The sequence below is a fragment of the Rhipicephalus microplus genome, chromosome 6 (genome assembly GCF_043290135.1).
Source record: "Rhipicephalus microplus isolate Deutch F79 chromosome 6, USDA_Rmic, whole genome shotgun sequence".
Lineage (NCBI taxonomy): Eukaryota > Metazoa > Arthropoda > Arachnida > Ixodida > Ixodidae > Rhipicephalus > Rhipicephalus microplus.
The window spans coordinates 135,466,296-135,481,139 of NC_134705.1; the positions used below are offsets into that span (position 1 = coordinate 135,466,296).

At 45.5% G+C, this 14,844-nt stretch overlaps 1 protein-coding gene across 1 annotated transcript in view; it reads left to right on the forward strand.

Moving 5' to 3' along the window:
- The window catches only part of LOC142765532 (uncharacterized), a 220,622-nt gene that overhangs the window by 14,063 nt on the left and 191,715 nt on the right, over window positions 1-14,844 (forward strand). Inside the window, exon 5 of the mRNA XM_075866658.1 lies at window positions 1,913-2,120. Within this exon, the coding sequence (XP_075722773.1) occupies window positions 1,913-2,120 (208 nt within the window). The remainder of the gene's footprint in view (window positions 1-1,912; window positions 2,121-14,844) is intronic.

Below are 14,844 nucleotides of genomic sequence, written 5' to 3' on the forward strand. Positions count from 1 at the left end.
AAGAGCAATGGCTGCTGTTTCTTCTAGAACAGGTGCAGCTCGCATTGGCTAAGCTTTGACTTGGTGCAATGTGCATGTAAAAATTTATAAAGCTCGAACATGGTGAAATCTGTTGATAATGACGAGAATTTTAGCCATGGTTCACTTTCTGGCATAAAGCTTGCCTGCCCTGTCATGGTGGATGAATGAGCTGCTGCTGGCCATATTGCTGATGAAAAAATTATCATCTTGCGCACGTAGTGGTAGTGGTACTATAAAATCCCGAGCAAGTGCCCCTGCTCAAACAACTGCCCTCCTTCCTTCTTTTCAATGAAGTATTTCATTAGAAGCATGGTTGTGCATTCTTATTGTTAGCAGCTCTTCAGCCACCACTTTGAATTGTGATTTGTGACTGAGCGAAGGCCCCCCTCCCTTACATATCTTGTCAAATTACTCTTCACCATAGGGTTCTTGCTTGGGATTTTACAGTAGTGCTGACCACAAAGTACTGGGAGGGAGGAGGCTTGCAGAGAACTTTCGGATCAGATGACACACAAGGGTCTCTCACTGCAGTCGAATTGGGAAAGACGTGATGGGATAATGAAAGTTGTGGCTTTACACTGCTCCTATGTAAAATGAGAACAGGATTTTAGCATTTTTGCAGCAAATAAATTTGCATTCATGAAATATACAGTTGTTCATTGTTTTCCTTGTACTCATGATAATTCAGCGCTTGGTTAATTCAAACATTTTTGTCTGGATTCATGAACTCCAAAATAAGGAGGTTGTAATGTAGCTGATACTTGTCCCTGATACACATTCAGACTATTCGACATTTCCTTGGCAACAGTATGCATTCCTCCTTTTCTCATTTTTTATTCTTTATCTCTTCCATCTGTTCCTTTCTTTCAGAGGGCCACGGACATATATTCACTGTTGCCGTGCCTTAAAAGCTTACTTGAAAGTAGCGCTTGCCCTGTGTTCTTTCATAGGGTTGTTCAGCTTGTGCTTTCAGATGCTACGCTCTGTTATATGTTTAATGTCATATATGCGTTCTGCCCACATCCCGTTGAGTGATTACAGCAAGCTTTAGATGGAAGAAAAAAAAAAAAGCCTTAAGAAACGTGGCTCTTTGTGTATCTTTCTTTCATTTGTCCGTCTAAAATTCGCTTTAACGATTCAACATGCAAGTTTACTAAGTCCTGATGCAGTTTGTTTTATATTGTATATATGTCCGTGCTTTTAAAGTGAATGTTCAGGCAATAGAATGGAACTTTTTTGTGTGTGTTTCTCCTTTTCCTAATAGCACAGGAATGGAAATGTAAGTTCGAAGTTTCTCTATTGACCATATAATTCGACATCAATTAATTTTTTTTATAGTAGGTGTTAAAAAATAGTGCAGCAATCACCTGTTGGATGCACCTGGCCTTTAGTGGCTATGCGTATTACATTGTCATAGTGCACTGGTAATCAACCATGCCATGTTGGTCCTACATGCTGCTTTCCACATAACAGCAGAGACTAATTTGAACTTTTTTCACACTCGATAAACGGTTTAGCATGCCAAACTGAACAACTGTGTGGTTCGCCATACTTACAAGTAACTTTTTTTTCACACGCTAGCCAATTCTTTTGTTGTTGCAATTTCAAAGTGACCTCCTTTACGGTGTTAAAAACAGCTTGGAATTCAAGATATTTTGCTCCAGAATAGATATTTTTTTATCATTGAATTCTTTGAAAGGGTTAGTGGAAAATTCATTCTTTGAACATGCTCCAGCATTTCCAAGTTGGCTTGAAGTAAGGGAACAGTAAGTCTTCATCAGAGTAGAATGTTCCTGTCAGTCGAGTGCAATTTATTTAGTTAGTATTGAGTCTTGTTTTTGTAGGAAACTGTTGGGACGTGTAACAGTTGAAGGTGTGCATGTACATGCAGTTTGTTGGTGGTGAGCTGCGTCGTCGGCAGCCGTCGCTGTCGCTCTTCTTGGAGGAAGCCGAGGGTCTGGCGGTGTTGCACCCGACACTCAAAGAGGAAGTGAACCGGCGAGTGAACCTGCTGAGCAACAAGCGTGAGGCAGTCCAGCGAGCCCTGGATCCCGATCGGGCTGCTGCGTTGGCTCCCGCTGTAGGGGAGGCCTTCCAAGGCAAGTGATACTGACAGTGTAGAACGCACACACACACACACTTAGAATAAAAAGCTGAGCACCACTGTTATGGATCGTTATGGATTCGTACAGAGAACTGTGCTTTTTTGTTTGCATTTAGAAATCTGTCTTAGAGTAATTTTTGATGACCAAGTGCTGGAATGCCAAATGTTCTTCATCGAAGTTGGCAGTAGTTTCTAGCAATTAGAAGTCTGTGTCTCAAGTCTGAAACTGCTACATTTTATGAAACACAATGCGCACCCCTACTGCTTTTGAAATTTGTTTATGCACAGCTCCTTTCTTTTGCTATGTCCCTTTCCCTTTGTCTGTGGCAAAGCATCGTGGCAGGCATTCCCGTTTCTCTATGTGCTCAAACAAACTTTGCCACATCTTTTTTAACTTCCTGTTTTTTGACCTGTCTGTGTTCAGATGAAATCTATGCAGGTTGTTGCACATTTGAAAAGTGCGTTCGATTGTTTCTTTCTCTGTTACACTTTCTTTTCACCTATATCACACTCATGCTGGGCTTGGAGAATGGTCATGTCCTCCACCTGTAAAATGACGTTTCACAAAGTGGCCCTGCAATACTTTTCAAACAAGGTCAGTAAATGGGGTCGTTCGGTATTGAAGGCTCCTGTAAACATGTTAGCCAAACATTGTAGTAAAAATAAACAGACTCCCTAGTCTTTGGTGCCTAATTTTAAAAACTAGTTTAATGTTTCAAGACCAGTTCAATCTCTTCTTCAGTGAGTGACTGTAGGGCTGGCTTCAAATTAGCACTTTCTTTAGTGGATGTCTCCCTCGCCACCACCACTTTCACCTTCGTTCTTTTTGATGCATTGTCTTCTCTGTTAGTTCCGGAAACCGTGTACAGTCGATCCCAGATATTTAAAACTCGGATATATCGAATTATTGGCTATATCAAACAGTTGAGAAATCCCCTTGAATTTTTCGTGCAAAAGTATAGGACCGGTGTACTAGTATATCCAGCTCTCATACAGTGAGATATCCACTATATCGAGTGCTGCGCAGGACCGAAGCCCACGAAGTACATTTTTCCTAGCAAATATCGATCGATTTTCAACTGCATTCTGTCAAGTTTCAATCCCTTTTCGCACACAGGTGACGAGAAGGCAGTGTTATTTCATCGCACTGATCTGATTCGTTGTGCAGGGCTTGCAAGTGCACCAGTATATTTGATGCGCGATCTACATGTCTTAAAGGGGCCCTCCAACACTACTGAAGCACCTAACTTTTATTTGTGGTTTGCTTAGATGGATAACCAGAGATAATTTTAGCATAGGTCTAAGTGCCAATATCGAATCATTCAGTATTTTAATCACGCAGTACATTCACTACATCGCTGCTGACCACATTACTACGTAGTGGCGCTCGCTAGAACATAGCGGCGAAAAATGACGACGTAAGGTTGCCTTCATATGATTGGATAAATGTAACGTTAGAAGCGATCGTGGTGTAGGATCAAAACTGAGGTTACTAATTTGTTTTATTTTTATTATCTGTGCTTTTTCATCGAACTTTGAACAAACGCAGCCACAACAAAAAAATATTACTGCGATTACAAAGCACAACAGAGACTCTGGCTGCCATTTCGCCACTGTAGTTTTTGGCTTGCCTGCGGGTCGGATGTCCATGTGAAAGACCGTTCCCTCTTTATTCGCTTTTCTTTCTTTTGGGAGTTTGTGAGCTGCCTCTTTCTGCACGTGCGCTGTTGAAGAGGTGCAGTGCACCATTGTTGTTCATCGGGCGGCTCACAGAACAACGCGCGAAGCGTCAACAATACGTCAGTGTCCTGGTTATTCCACATGTTCCTTTCTCAGAATAAGAGGAGGAACTTACTTCAAATGTTGTAAGAAACAGCAGAAAATACCTCGCTTCGACACAGTAGCTCCCGCTCACGTTCTGGCAAGCCAGTCGTCAGGCATCACATTTGGTACTGTGGCAACAAGGCCTACATTACATTGAAAGAAAAAAGAAAGTAAGCAACAATAAGGTGCGAGCTTCCCCTACATAGGCACTTCCAGCTTATTTTTCAGGGCAGTCCTCCGACGTTAACGGTGAGTAAATTGTGGTCAAGTGGCGCCGCGAAAATCGAGTTGAGGGTCGGCATTTTTTTTTCTTGTATTTTGAATTTTTTAAGTCAAGTATCACTTAAGGCTGCATGCCATTATCACTGCCGCTTTTGCTGATTGGAATGATGGTTAGCTGATCCAAAGTTACATTGTTTAGGGGTTTTTCTGCTGATTACCGTATAGTGCGGAATATAGGTCGAGATTTTTTCCAAAAAATTTCGCTAAAAAGTCACCCCTCGACCTATATACCGGCCCTTGGCATAAACAAAGTGATCGTCTGGCAACAGGGAGTGTCGCATGTTTTTTGGGCATCAGCATCGACATCGCCTCCATGGGCCGACGCCTCTGCCGACGCCATTTTTCTTTTCTTGTTCATTTCGTGTTCGTAGAGAGTGGCGACTTTTACTCTGCGACCAGCTATGAATACCGGGACGCGGCGCCAGTTCACCGCCGCGTTTAAAAGAAAAGTTATAGAATTCGCGGAAGTGAATGGCAACATGGCGGCACAGCGGCAGTTTGGAGTGTCCGAGAAAAGCGTCAGATACTGGCGCAACCAAAAATCCAAACTGTCAGTGTGTAACGCGAGGAAGACGTCGTTTCGCGGTCGCCGAGCTGTGCACCCGGAACTCGAGGACAAAGTGGCGGATTTCGTCCGCGAGTACCGTGCCAAATCCCTTCCCGTGAATGCGGAGCTCATTCGCTCAAAAGCCGTCGAGCTCGCCCGTGAAGCCGGCCTGTCAAAGAAAGACTTCAAGGGATCCATTTATTGGGTCCGTCGCTTTATGCGACGCAAAGGATTTGCGCTTCGACGGCGCACGTCGATATGCCAGAAGCTGCCGGAGATGTACGAGGACAAATTGATAGAGTTTCAACTCTATGTGAACAACCTCCGGCGGCAGCATGGCTACATGCTAGGCCAGATCGGCAACGCCGACGAAACGCCGGTGTGGTTTGACATGCCGTCGTCCACGACTGTTTGTGAACGCGGGGCAAAAGAGGTGAGGCTTTTGTCGACCGGTAGCGAGCATTCGCGCTTCACCGTTATGCTTTGCTGCACGGCCGACGGCAGAAAGTTGCCCCCCTTCATAATCTTCAAGCGGAAGACGATGCCGAAGGAGGCCTTCCCGCGGGATGTCGTCGTCCGCGTCAACGAGAAGGGGTATATGGACGAGGCCCTAATGCGCGAATGGATCCGCACAGTGTGGAACCGGCGGCCCGGAGCCCTCCTGCAGCGCCGGAACATGCTCGTGTTGGATGCATTTCGCGGGCATTTGACAGCATCGGTGAAGGAGAGCCTTCGCGACGGAAGGACGGATCTTGTCGTCATTCCGGGAGGAATGACATCAACACTTCAACCGTTGGACGTCGTCCTCAATAAACCTTTTAAAGACCGTGTGCGTGCGCTGTACACCGAATGGATGGCTGGCGACAACCCGCGGACCCCGACAGGCCGGCTGCGCAGGCCACCTCTCGCGACAGTTTGTGGTTGGGTCTCCGAGGCATGGAGGTCTCTGCCTGAAGAGATGGTGGTGCGCGCATTCAAGAAGTGCTGCATCAGCAACGCTCTCGACGGCACCGAGGACGACATGCTGTGGGAGGCGGCTAGTGACAAGCAGTCGTCGTCGTCGGAGAGCTCCGACAGCTCGGAGGACTGTGAGGACTGACTAAAGTGAAGCAGTGAACGATTCCGCGTTTTTCTTTTTTTTTTTTGCTGGTCAAGGTAAGGGGGTCGACCTATATTCCGCCTCGACCTATATTCCGCATTATACGGTATTCTAAAACTATTCGGTATTTTGAATATTTTTGAATGTCTACTATTTGATTCTGGTACCTAGTTGAATACAATGCCATTTCATTCGTTATTCAAGGTTTACAGATATATACACATTCTTATTGTACAGGTTATCACTTGCATTCTTTTTTTCTTGCTCTTCTCAAAGTTGCTTTCTTTTTAACCACAATAATTTGCTATTCGCACATGACTTGTTTCAATTAAAAAAATATTGTGCAGGTTAGTTGAGTCATGACAAATATCGAAACTTTTTTTTCATAGTATGTGACATATACTAGAGCTTAATCCTTTTATAATGGACACTGATGTAAGAGACAAATGGGTATAAAAAAACCAGTGTGCCTACAAAAGAAGATGTATACGTGGGACCTTGTTTATGAGAGACACCTCATGTAAGGAGAAAGAATTTCTCCTTGGTCAGGGGTGGCAGTGCTGCGCCATTCTGCACCAATCTGACCTGTTGCGCCAGGCTGCGCATAAATGGCAATGTCTGTGATAATTGTCGATTGGAAGTTTAAACCATGAAATCTACTCGAGTATTATCATCGACCGAGCAACACTGAGCATTGGTAACACCAAGGACGTGACGGCATCCATATCAAGTGGGTTTCGATCACATTCTAATTAATTTCATTCGTGGGGCTCTCTTTGCTGTTATTGCCGTAGTTTCCCCACAAAAGTGGTGAAACCAACCTGAGTAGCTGTTAATTATCTAGCAATGCAGTGACACCTTGATGATTTGTACTAGCCAGGAATGTGGCACGATCATGCACGAAATGGCAGTCTGACTTTACAAGTGCAATAGTGCACCTACTGACATGCCCCATCACCACCAATAAACGAATACAGCATCGCAGCAGATGTCACTCGAAGTATCTACCAGAAAGTCTTCTCTTCCTTTATGCCACAGTGCGGAAAAGATCATACGGGGCTGGCACGCTTGCACGATTATTTTATCGTGCGCAGCGGTGATGCCAATTAAAGAGCATTTCAAAGCTATTGCAGTGTCTGGGATACGCAGCGACTGAAATAGTGACAGAACGAACACTATCGATTTTATGCGATATTCATGTGCACTTTTCTACCGCGATATGATACTGAGTGACAACTGAGAGTTTCATTGAAACACGGAGGTTTGCGTGCACTCTGGTCATCTCCTGGTTACTTGCGTGCAGCACGGTGCCTATACACTGCCTATACACCGTCGCTGCCGGGCGGCTCATTGTACTGTGCGCACTGATTCGCTCTGTGAATTGCTGGTCCCCACTTCACTTCAAACTGAGCACAGATCAGCTGAGTAGAGTGTTTAATCAGTGTAGGGATTACAAACTTCTGCCAAGTGTACTGCGATTATTTATACTTGGTTTCACACATCAGGTACAACGCTGCGGAGGCTGTAGCGAGACTCCCTGTCGTAGATACGTTTGTATAAACAACTTAGTTTTGATCACCCAGAATAAATTTCTCTTTTCATTTCAGGCCAAGTATGAAATGAGCATGTTTTGTATCTCTCTTTCTCACGCACACGCACGCACGTGCATGCACAGGTGGCAAGTTGGGTAAGCTTATTAGTACTGAATGTTTAGTGAAAACCATTAGAATTTTTCTTTACTAGTAATAACTTTGATTTACGGTGATGTTTGACCTTAAAAAACTGCTTCAAAACTAACTCGCGTTGCTCCAAAACACACCTTTTAGTGCTCCGAGCCTGCTCCAAAACTCTCTTTTTACTGCGCCAAAGCTTCTCGAAAACAGCATTATTCCTGCTCCCTGAGCTGCTCCAAAACACTGAAGTCCACTTCCACCTCTGCCTGGTGCATGTCTCTTGTGAAGGAATTCAGCTGTATTCGAATTCGATTAGAAGTTAGTCGACCAAATAACTATTTTCTGCGCGCCTAGAATTTGCTAATCCCACAAGCCTGCAATCTTGCGTGTCTTTTGTGCCTGGCTTGTTAAGGTTTCTTTGTGTTTTTAAATAATGGCACAATTTGTGTACATTGTGTTATAAAGTTCACTGTCATTGTCTTTGAATAGGCATCCTCGGCAGTGTTTTGCCACGTGGCCAGAAGTGGCCACACATGTGATATTAATAAATAAAATCCTCTATTTTTGGTTCAAACAGCAGCCAGTCTGTTCATACTTCTTGCCACACAAAATAAGCAGAGAATAAGTCACGACTTCATAATATCTCATAATGGAAGTTAAAAACCAGCTTGCCCAACATATCGAGTCGGGAAACGTAAGAATGGTATTACTATTTAATTTCCCCTTTCCACATTCACCAGAATGCATGCATTATATGCTACATCAACGCTTTTATCACAACACAATAGGCCAAACTCGCTTCAGGGGTGAAGCCAATCAGCAGGGGCAGTTTGGAGCTGTTGTTTATTCTGAACAAGTTAAACCAGGGCACAAAGGTACTCATTCCTTGGTACAACTCTTAAGTTTTCCACAGATTTGCTATTGATATGGGTAACGTGCTGTTCTTTACTCGTTATTGTAACACCAAAGAGGTTCCCTGTAGATCGCAACTTTTTTATAGCTACCTTACAAATTGTTACATTCTACTAGTGATTTACAGTAGCTTTTTTGTTGGTTGTGTGCAACGAAAGAAAATACCGTATAAACCGGACTATAGGTCGTGTGAGAATATAGGTCGACCCCCCAAGTTCAGGTTACCAAAAAAGAAAAAAAAAAAGGAAAACAACCCAAAACTGCTGAACCACATTTATTTGCGAATTGGGCGCACCGCACCCCGATCGTCGGAGCTCCCCTCAACCACCATCGCAACTGCTCCTATTCGTCCAACGAAGCACCACTGTCTTCTGAAAACGAGAGTTTGTCGCTGGCCGCCTCCCACAGTGCGTCGTCTTCAGTGCCATCCAGCGAGTTGCTGATGCAACATTTCTTGAAAGCATTTTCCACCATGAAATCCGGCAAGGAGCGCCAGGCGGAAAGCACCCAGCCACAAACATTCGCAAGCGGAGGCCTCTGTAGGCGGCCCGTCGGTGTCTTGGGGTTGTCGCCGGACATCCACCCTTGGTATTCCAGCCGCACTCGCTCCTGAACGGCTTGTTTAGCACAACGTCGAGCGGCTGGAGGGTGGACGTCATACCACCTGGTATCACGGCGAGGTCCGTTTTCCCGTCGCCGAGTGCGCGTTTCACTGCGTCAATTAAGTGGCCACGAAACGCATCCAACACCAGCATGCTGCGAAGACGCAGCAGTGCACCTGGCCGACGGTTCCACACCACTCGTATCCAATCGAGCATCATGACCTCGTCCATGTATCCCTTTTTGTTGACGCGAACGACAACACCGGGCGGGAACACTTTACTTCCTTCGGCGTTGTCTTGCGGTTGAAAATGACGAAGGGCGGAAGCTTTCTACCATCTGCCGTGCATGCCAGCATGACGGTGAAGCACGAGTGCTCGTTGCCAGTGGACAACAGCTTCACATTCTTCGCGCCGCGCTGCGTGATCATGGTCGACGAAGGCATGTCAAACCACACGGGGGTCCCATCGGCGTTGCCAATCTGCCCCATCATGTAGTCGTTCTGCTCCCGAAGCCGGTTCACGAAGTGCTGAATGTTTATGAGCTTGTCCTCGAACTCCTCCGGCAACTTTTGACAGATGGCTGTGCGCCGCAGGAGAGGAAACTCTTCTCTCGTGAGCCCAGCTTCTCTAGCGAGTTCCACGGCTTTCTTGCGAATGGTATCTACGGTCACTGGCAGCGAGCGCGCACGAACTTCCCGCACAAAGTCCGCTAGCTTATCCTCCAGCTGCCGATGAACGGCAGTTCGTCCATGAAACGACGTTTTTCGAGGATTGCACATCTGCAGCTTCCCTTTCTGTGCCCTCCAATAGCGCACGCTTTTTTCCGATACACCAAAGCGGCGCTGAGCAGCCATATTCCCGGTCGCTTCTGCGAACTTAACAACATCTAGTTTAAACGCAGCTGAGCACTGCCTCGTCGCCCTGCTAGACATATTCAGTGAACGAAAAAAAAAAGGCCACTAAAAATGCAGCGCAATGTCAAGCGGTGCGAAAACTCGGAACAGATCGGACGCAAATCACGAACACAAAGAAAATAGACGGAAAAAAAAAACAGACTGCGATTAGATTTGGATGCGGATATAACCGCGTTCGGGCCTCACAAGTACATGCAAGTCACATGTTGCGAGACAGCGTCGCACTTCCGGCTAGACACCGCTATATAAGACGAGGGGCGACTTTAGCTTATTATTTCATTGAAAATATCTCGACTTATATTCCGGTTTTTACGGTAACCTAAAATAAACTTTTCTGTAGAGGGTGCTTGAATGCTTATTGCCTTAAAGCTTTTGTCATTGACTCCTGGTTACTTGCGTGCAGCACGGTGCCTATACACTGCCTATACACCGTCGCTGCCGGGCAGCTCATTGTACTGTGTGCACTGATTCAACGCCAGTGGCTGCAACGCCAGGGACAACCACAAAATATACCCGTGTATTTTCTAAAAAGAGAAGTTGTAGCTGAATTTCGGCAGTGAAAGCTCATGCACTTACAGCAAAACTGAATATAGTACTAAGGTGAAGGGGATGTCTATACTCAGAAAACCGCCAGCGCAGGTACGTACCACAGAAATCGCACTATCCCCACTATTGATCAATGTTCTACTAAAGCTTAATAAGTTTCTTGGGAGCTAAAACGTACAGTCAAACCTCATAAACTTGAAGGCCTTGAGGCCTAGACACACATATAAATTAAGCAGGATTCCGAGTTTTCAGAAACAACGTGATAGCTAAGAAGTTCGTCAGAAATTGTGATGCAGTGGTAGCACACTTTTATTCATACAGTAAACTCTCACTTGTACGAATGTCAATTTAACAAATATTTCAGAATAACAAACTTTTAGAATATCCCCGGTCATTTTCTTAAGCATTCTATACAAAAATCTTTTAGTTAAATGAATTTCAGTATAGTGAATTTTTCAGTTGAACAAAGATGATCCGCGGACCCAGGCTCATTTTAAAATCAATTCAACGAATTTCTGTGTACTTCAGCACTGGCATAGCCGATGCGAGCCGCCACTGAATCGGCCATCCATCGACGGCGGCGTGACATCACTTGTGCATGCAGCGCCGCCGAGGCGAACCGGCCGTGCAGGTGACGACAATGAGTCACGTGCGCATCAGATTGCCGGTGCCGCCGGCGCCCCTTCTTTTTTTGTCTGTCTCATCGGCATTCGTCGGCACCATCTTCATTTTGGGAAACAACAGCTCGTTTCACGCGTCGTGTGCCCACTTTCGTAATGAGTTTGACAAAACGCAAGCGGTTGACTCTGTCAAGCAAGCTCAAAATTCTTCAGTGTCATGCAAGCGAGCAAAGGCAAGTTGACGTTGCGAAGGAATACGGAATTGCACTGTCGACATCGTCAACAATAGTCCAGCAAAAATCGAAGCTCGGAGGAGAAACTACATTCAATCCTACCAGAAAACTACTCTGCACGGGACATTTCAAGGCAGTGGATGATGCCGTTGGGGTATGGCTCCGCGACCTGCGATCCCAAAACATACCCATGTGCGGCCCGATGATACAGTGCAAATCGAAGGAATTTGCTCTGCTTCTAGACGTTCGTGGCTTCGAAGCGAGCACAGGATGGCTTACCTGATTTCGGGATAGGCATGAGATCGCATGAAAAACGATTTTTGGCAAAAACAAGGATTCCGACCATGAAGCGGCGAGAACCTGGAGGGATGAAAAACTACGGGATATCATTAGTGGATATTCACCCGGTGACATTTACAACGCCAACGAAACTGGTATGTTTTTTGAGGTTTTTCCAAACAAGACAATGGCATTCAAAAATGACAGTTGCAAAGGCGGGAAGCAGCCGAAAGCAAGGATCACAGTGCTGTTGTGCTGCAACGCCAGTGGCAGCCACAAGCTGAAGCCCCTGTGGTAGAAAAATACATGAAACCGTGATGTTCTAAAGGTTTTACTTCACTTTCATGCACGTATAAAAGCAAGCAAAAAGCATGGATGACCAGGAATATCTTCAGTGTGTGGCTGCTGAGCGTCAATGAAGAAATGGGAAAGGCAAAAAGAAAGATTCTTTTGATTGTAGACAATTTCTCCACAGATCTTGTCTATCTCCATTTGAGCAATGTGCGTGTCGAATACCTCCCGCCAAATTGTACTGCCATGCTTCAACCGCTCGACTTGGGCATCATACAGAACTTGAAGGTTGAGTGCCGACGGCGGCTCATGCAGCGGATTTCAGTTAATATGAGAATTGAGAACAATGAGCCTATCAATGTGAGGCAGGAGGCCGAGATGGTGACAGGCCACAGGCTACGATTAGTGTCACAGTGTCGCAGGCTACAATTAGAAACTGCTGGCACAAATCCGGCCTTTCTCCCATGCAGGATGCAAATGAGCAAGAAGAGCACTACGAGGTCAGTGAGCAGGAGGAAGAGAACGGCACAGTCATTGACTCTGGAATGTGGACAGAGGTCTGTCAACAGCTGGGCGTTTACAGTGGTGCTTCATTTGAGGACTATGTGCAGTGTGACAAGGATCTTGTTACTTATGCAGAAGTATCTGATTTGTTTCGAGTGTTTGTGTGGAACCAGAAGAAGAGCGCCACGAGGAAGTCATGACGGCTGAGGTTGGTTCAAATCCTGCAACTTTAGCCGAGGCTGTGGAGTATGTTAATGTTGCAAGACCTCGGGTCTTGGCAACAAGCTGTGCCAGAGGCACGGCACAGAAACCTAGACTCTCTGAAAAGCTTCGTCTATTCTTGTGCTTTAAGAGCCCTAGTGCAAATGAAAACCACAGATTTCAAAATAAATTGCATTTCACACTTCTGACTCTAATGTCTGCTGTGCCGAATGCTGTTCCATATTCTAGTGAGTATTCAGTTTAGCGAACTTTAAGTTAAGTGAACTATTTCCTTGGGTCCCTTGAAGTTCACTTAGTTGAGAGTTTTCTGTATATGTCCACCTACTTGGAAAATAATTTTTCTAAGACGGTGGTTTCAGTACTCTGCTGCACTAAAAGGCACGTATTGAAGCCGATCAACAAGCTTCAGTATCTCAGCCTTGCGCTCATTGTATTTAGCGAAACTGGGCACAACACCAACTACATCAATCACGGCTTGTGATAGCTGTCTTTGATGTTGGGGGCTGAGTCGGTCGTTCTTGCCTTGGTTCTTGCAGTAATCTTGTTATGGAGGTTAATGTAGCTTATTGGAACTGTGCTGTCAATATCCGAGTGATCGGAAAATTCAATTAGATTGCACTCTGAATTCTGCCACTCGGTATATGCAAGTCAAAGGTTATAGCACAGCATGCGGCCCGGAATTTACAATAAGTCCTATGAGTGCATACGTAAATATGCGGAAACCTGCAGCAGCGGCAGGGAGTGGCGAGTGCGGAGCGTGTCGTCTACTAGAAAACCGTTTGCTCGGCTGCCTCAGGATGACAACCAAACGAAACGTATATATGCATACTCATAATGAAATACGAAATAAAAACATTGTACCGCTTCTTTAACACATATGCGAAACACTGTTACTGATCTTTAGACAAAGCAGATGAAAAATTCTTCTGAAAAAGAACGGCAGAGCAGACGTACACTTGTTTTCCCACACCTGGACGTGTTGGCGGCAGTGTTGGCCGGACATTTTCGTTTAAAATGTCTTGAATGTGCTTATGCATGCTCGAAGAGACAAGATGTCTTCGTATTTATGTGTGAAGACTCTGGGTAACCGGACAGAGCGCAATGAAGTGTTTTGTTCCCAGCTGCAAGTCTGGTTATGGCCAAGAGTGGAAGAAGATTCCGCTCTTCGCGGCCCCATGTGATTCGTTGGTAATGCATCAGTGGCATTAAAAAGTACCCGTGAGTATGCGACTCCTGAAATCGAAGGACGAAATATGTGCTCAACACTTTGAGAAGCACCTCATGTTTGATAGGTACTTCAGCGAACACAAAGGAAACATTCTATTAGACGTAGAGAAAGCGTCTCGACTTTGAAAAGAAGCAATTCGTTCCATCTTTGAAGCAAGCGTGGCTAAACTCAATCAAGCTGAATATCGGGAGGAACTAACAGACACCGGGGCTGAAAAGCGAGAGGACATCAATTTGTCTACAACCGCTTGCAGAGTAGGCGCCTTTCTTTGCCCAGGTAATGAAAAATCTCAGCCTTGCCTACGAGAGGACTCCTTTGTTGGCTGCCTGGCAAGGATCTAAGACAACAGCTTGAGTGCGCCTTCCAACGAACAACGTGTCGCAGAAAGTGGTGCAAGCAGCTCTACTACTATAAGCGACAACAGAGACTCTGTGCACAGATCGAAGCTCACTTTTGACAATGTTGCCTCATGTATCAAGTTTATATATATATATATATATATGTTTATGTACGTTGTAGTGGCATTGTATAATTCTGTGCGGTCCACGTTAAAATTCAGGCATTTGGCCTGTTTCGAATAAAAGAAATAAAGCAATACATTTGGGTTATTTCTTCTCATAACATCGATCCGCTAACTACAATGGTCACGCTCGTTACAGGAAAGAATTGGTAGCAGAGGTAATGCATGCGCGGAGCAGACGACAAATTGGATAGGCGAGCAGACCCATGAACCCGGCCAAGCGCGCGTCCGTGCAGTTGGAAACGATGGACAGAGCCCCCGCCCGCGGCTCTGCTCGAGGCATGCTCTCCTCCGCCGCTTTTCTCCATTCGTAGCCCCACCTGGCAGACCAACCTCGAAGCATGAAGCGGCATTGCAAGATGTGTCCCTTCCAGACGAGCGGAGTCGGCGCTCCTCTCTTATCTTACTCCGTGCTACAGACCC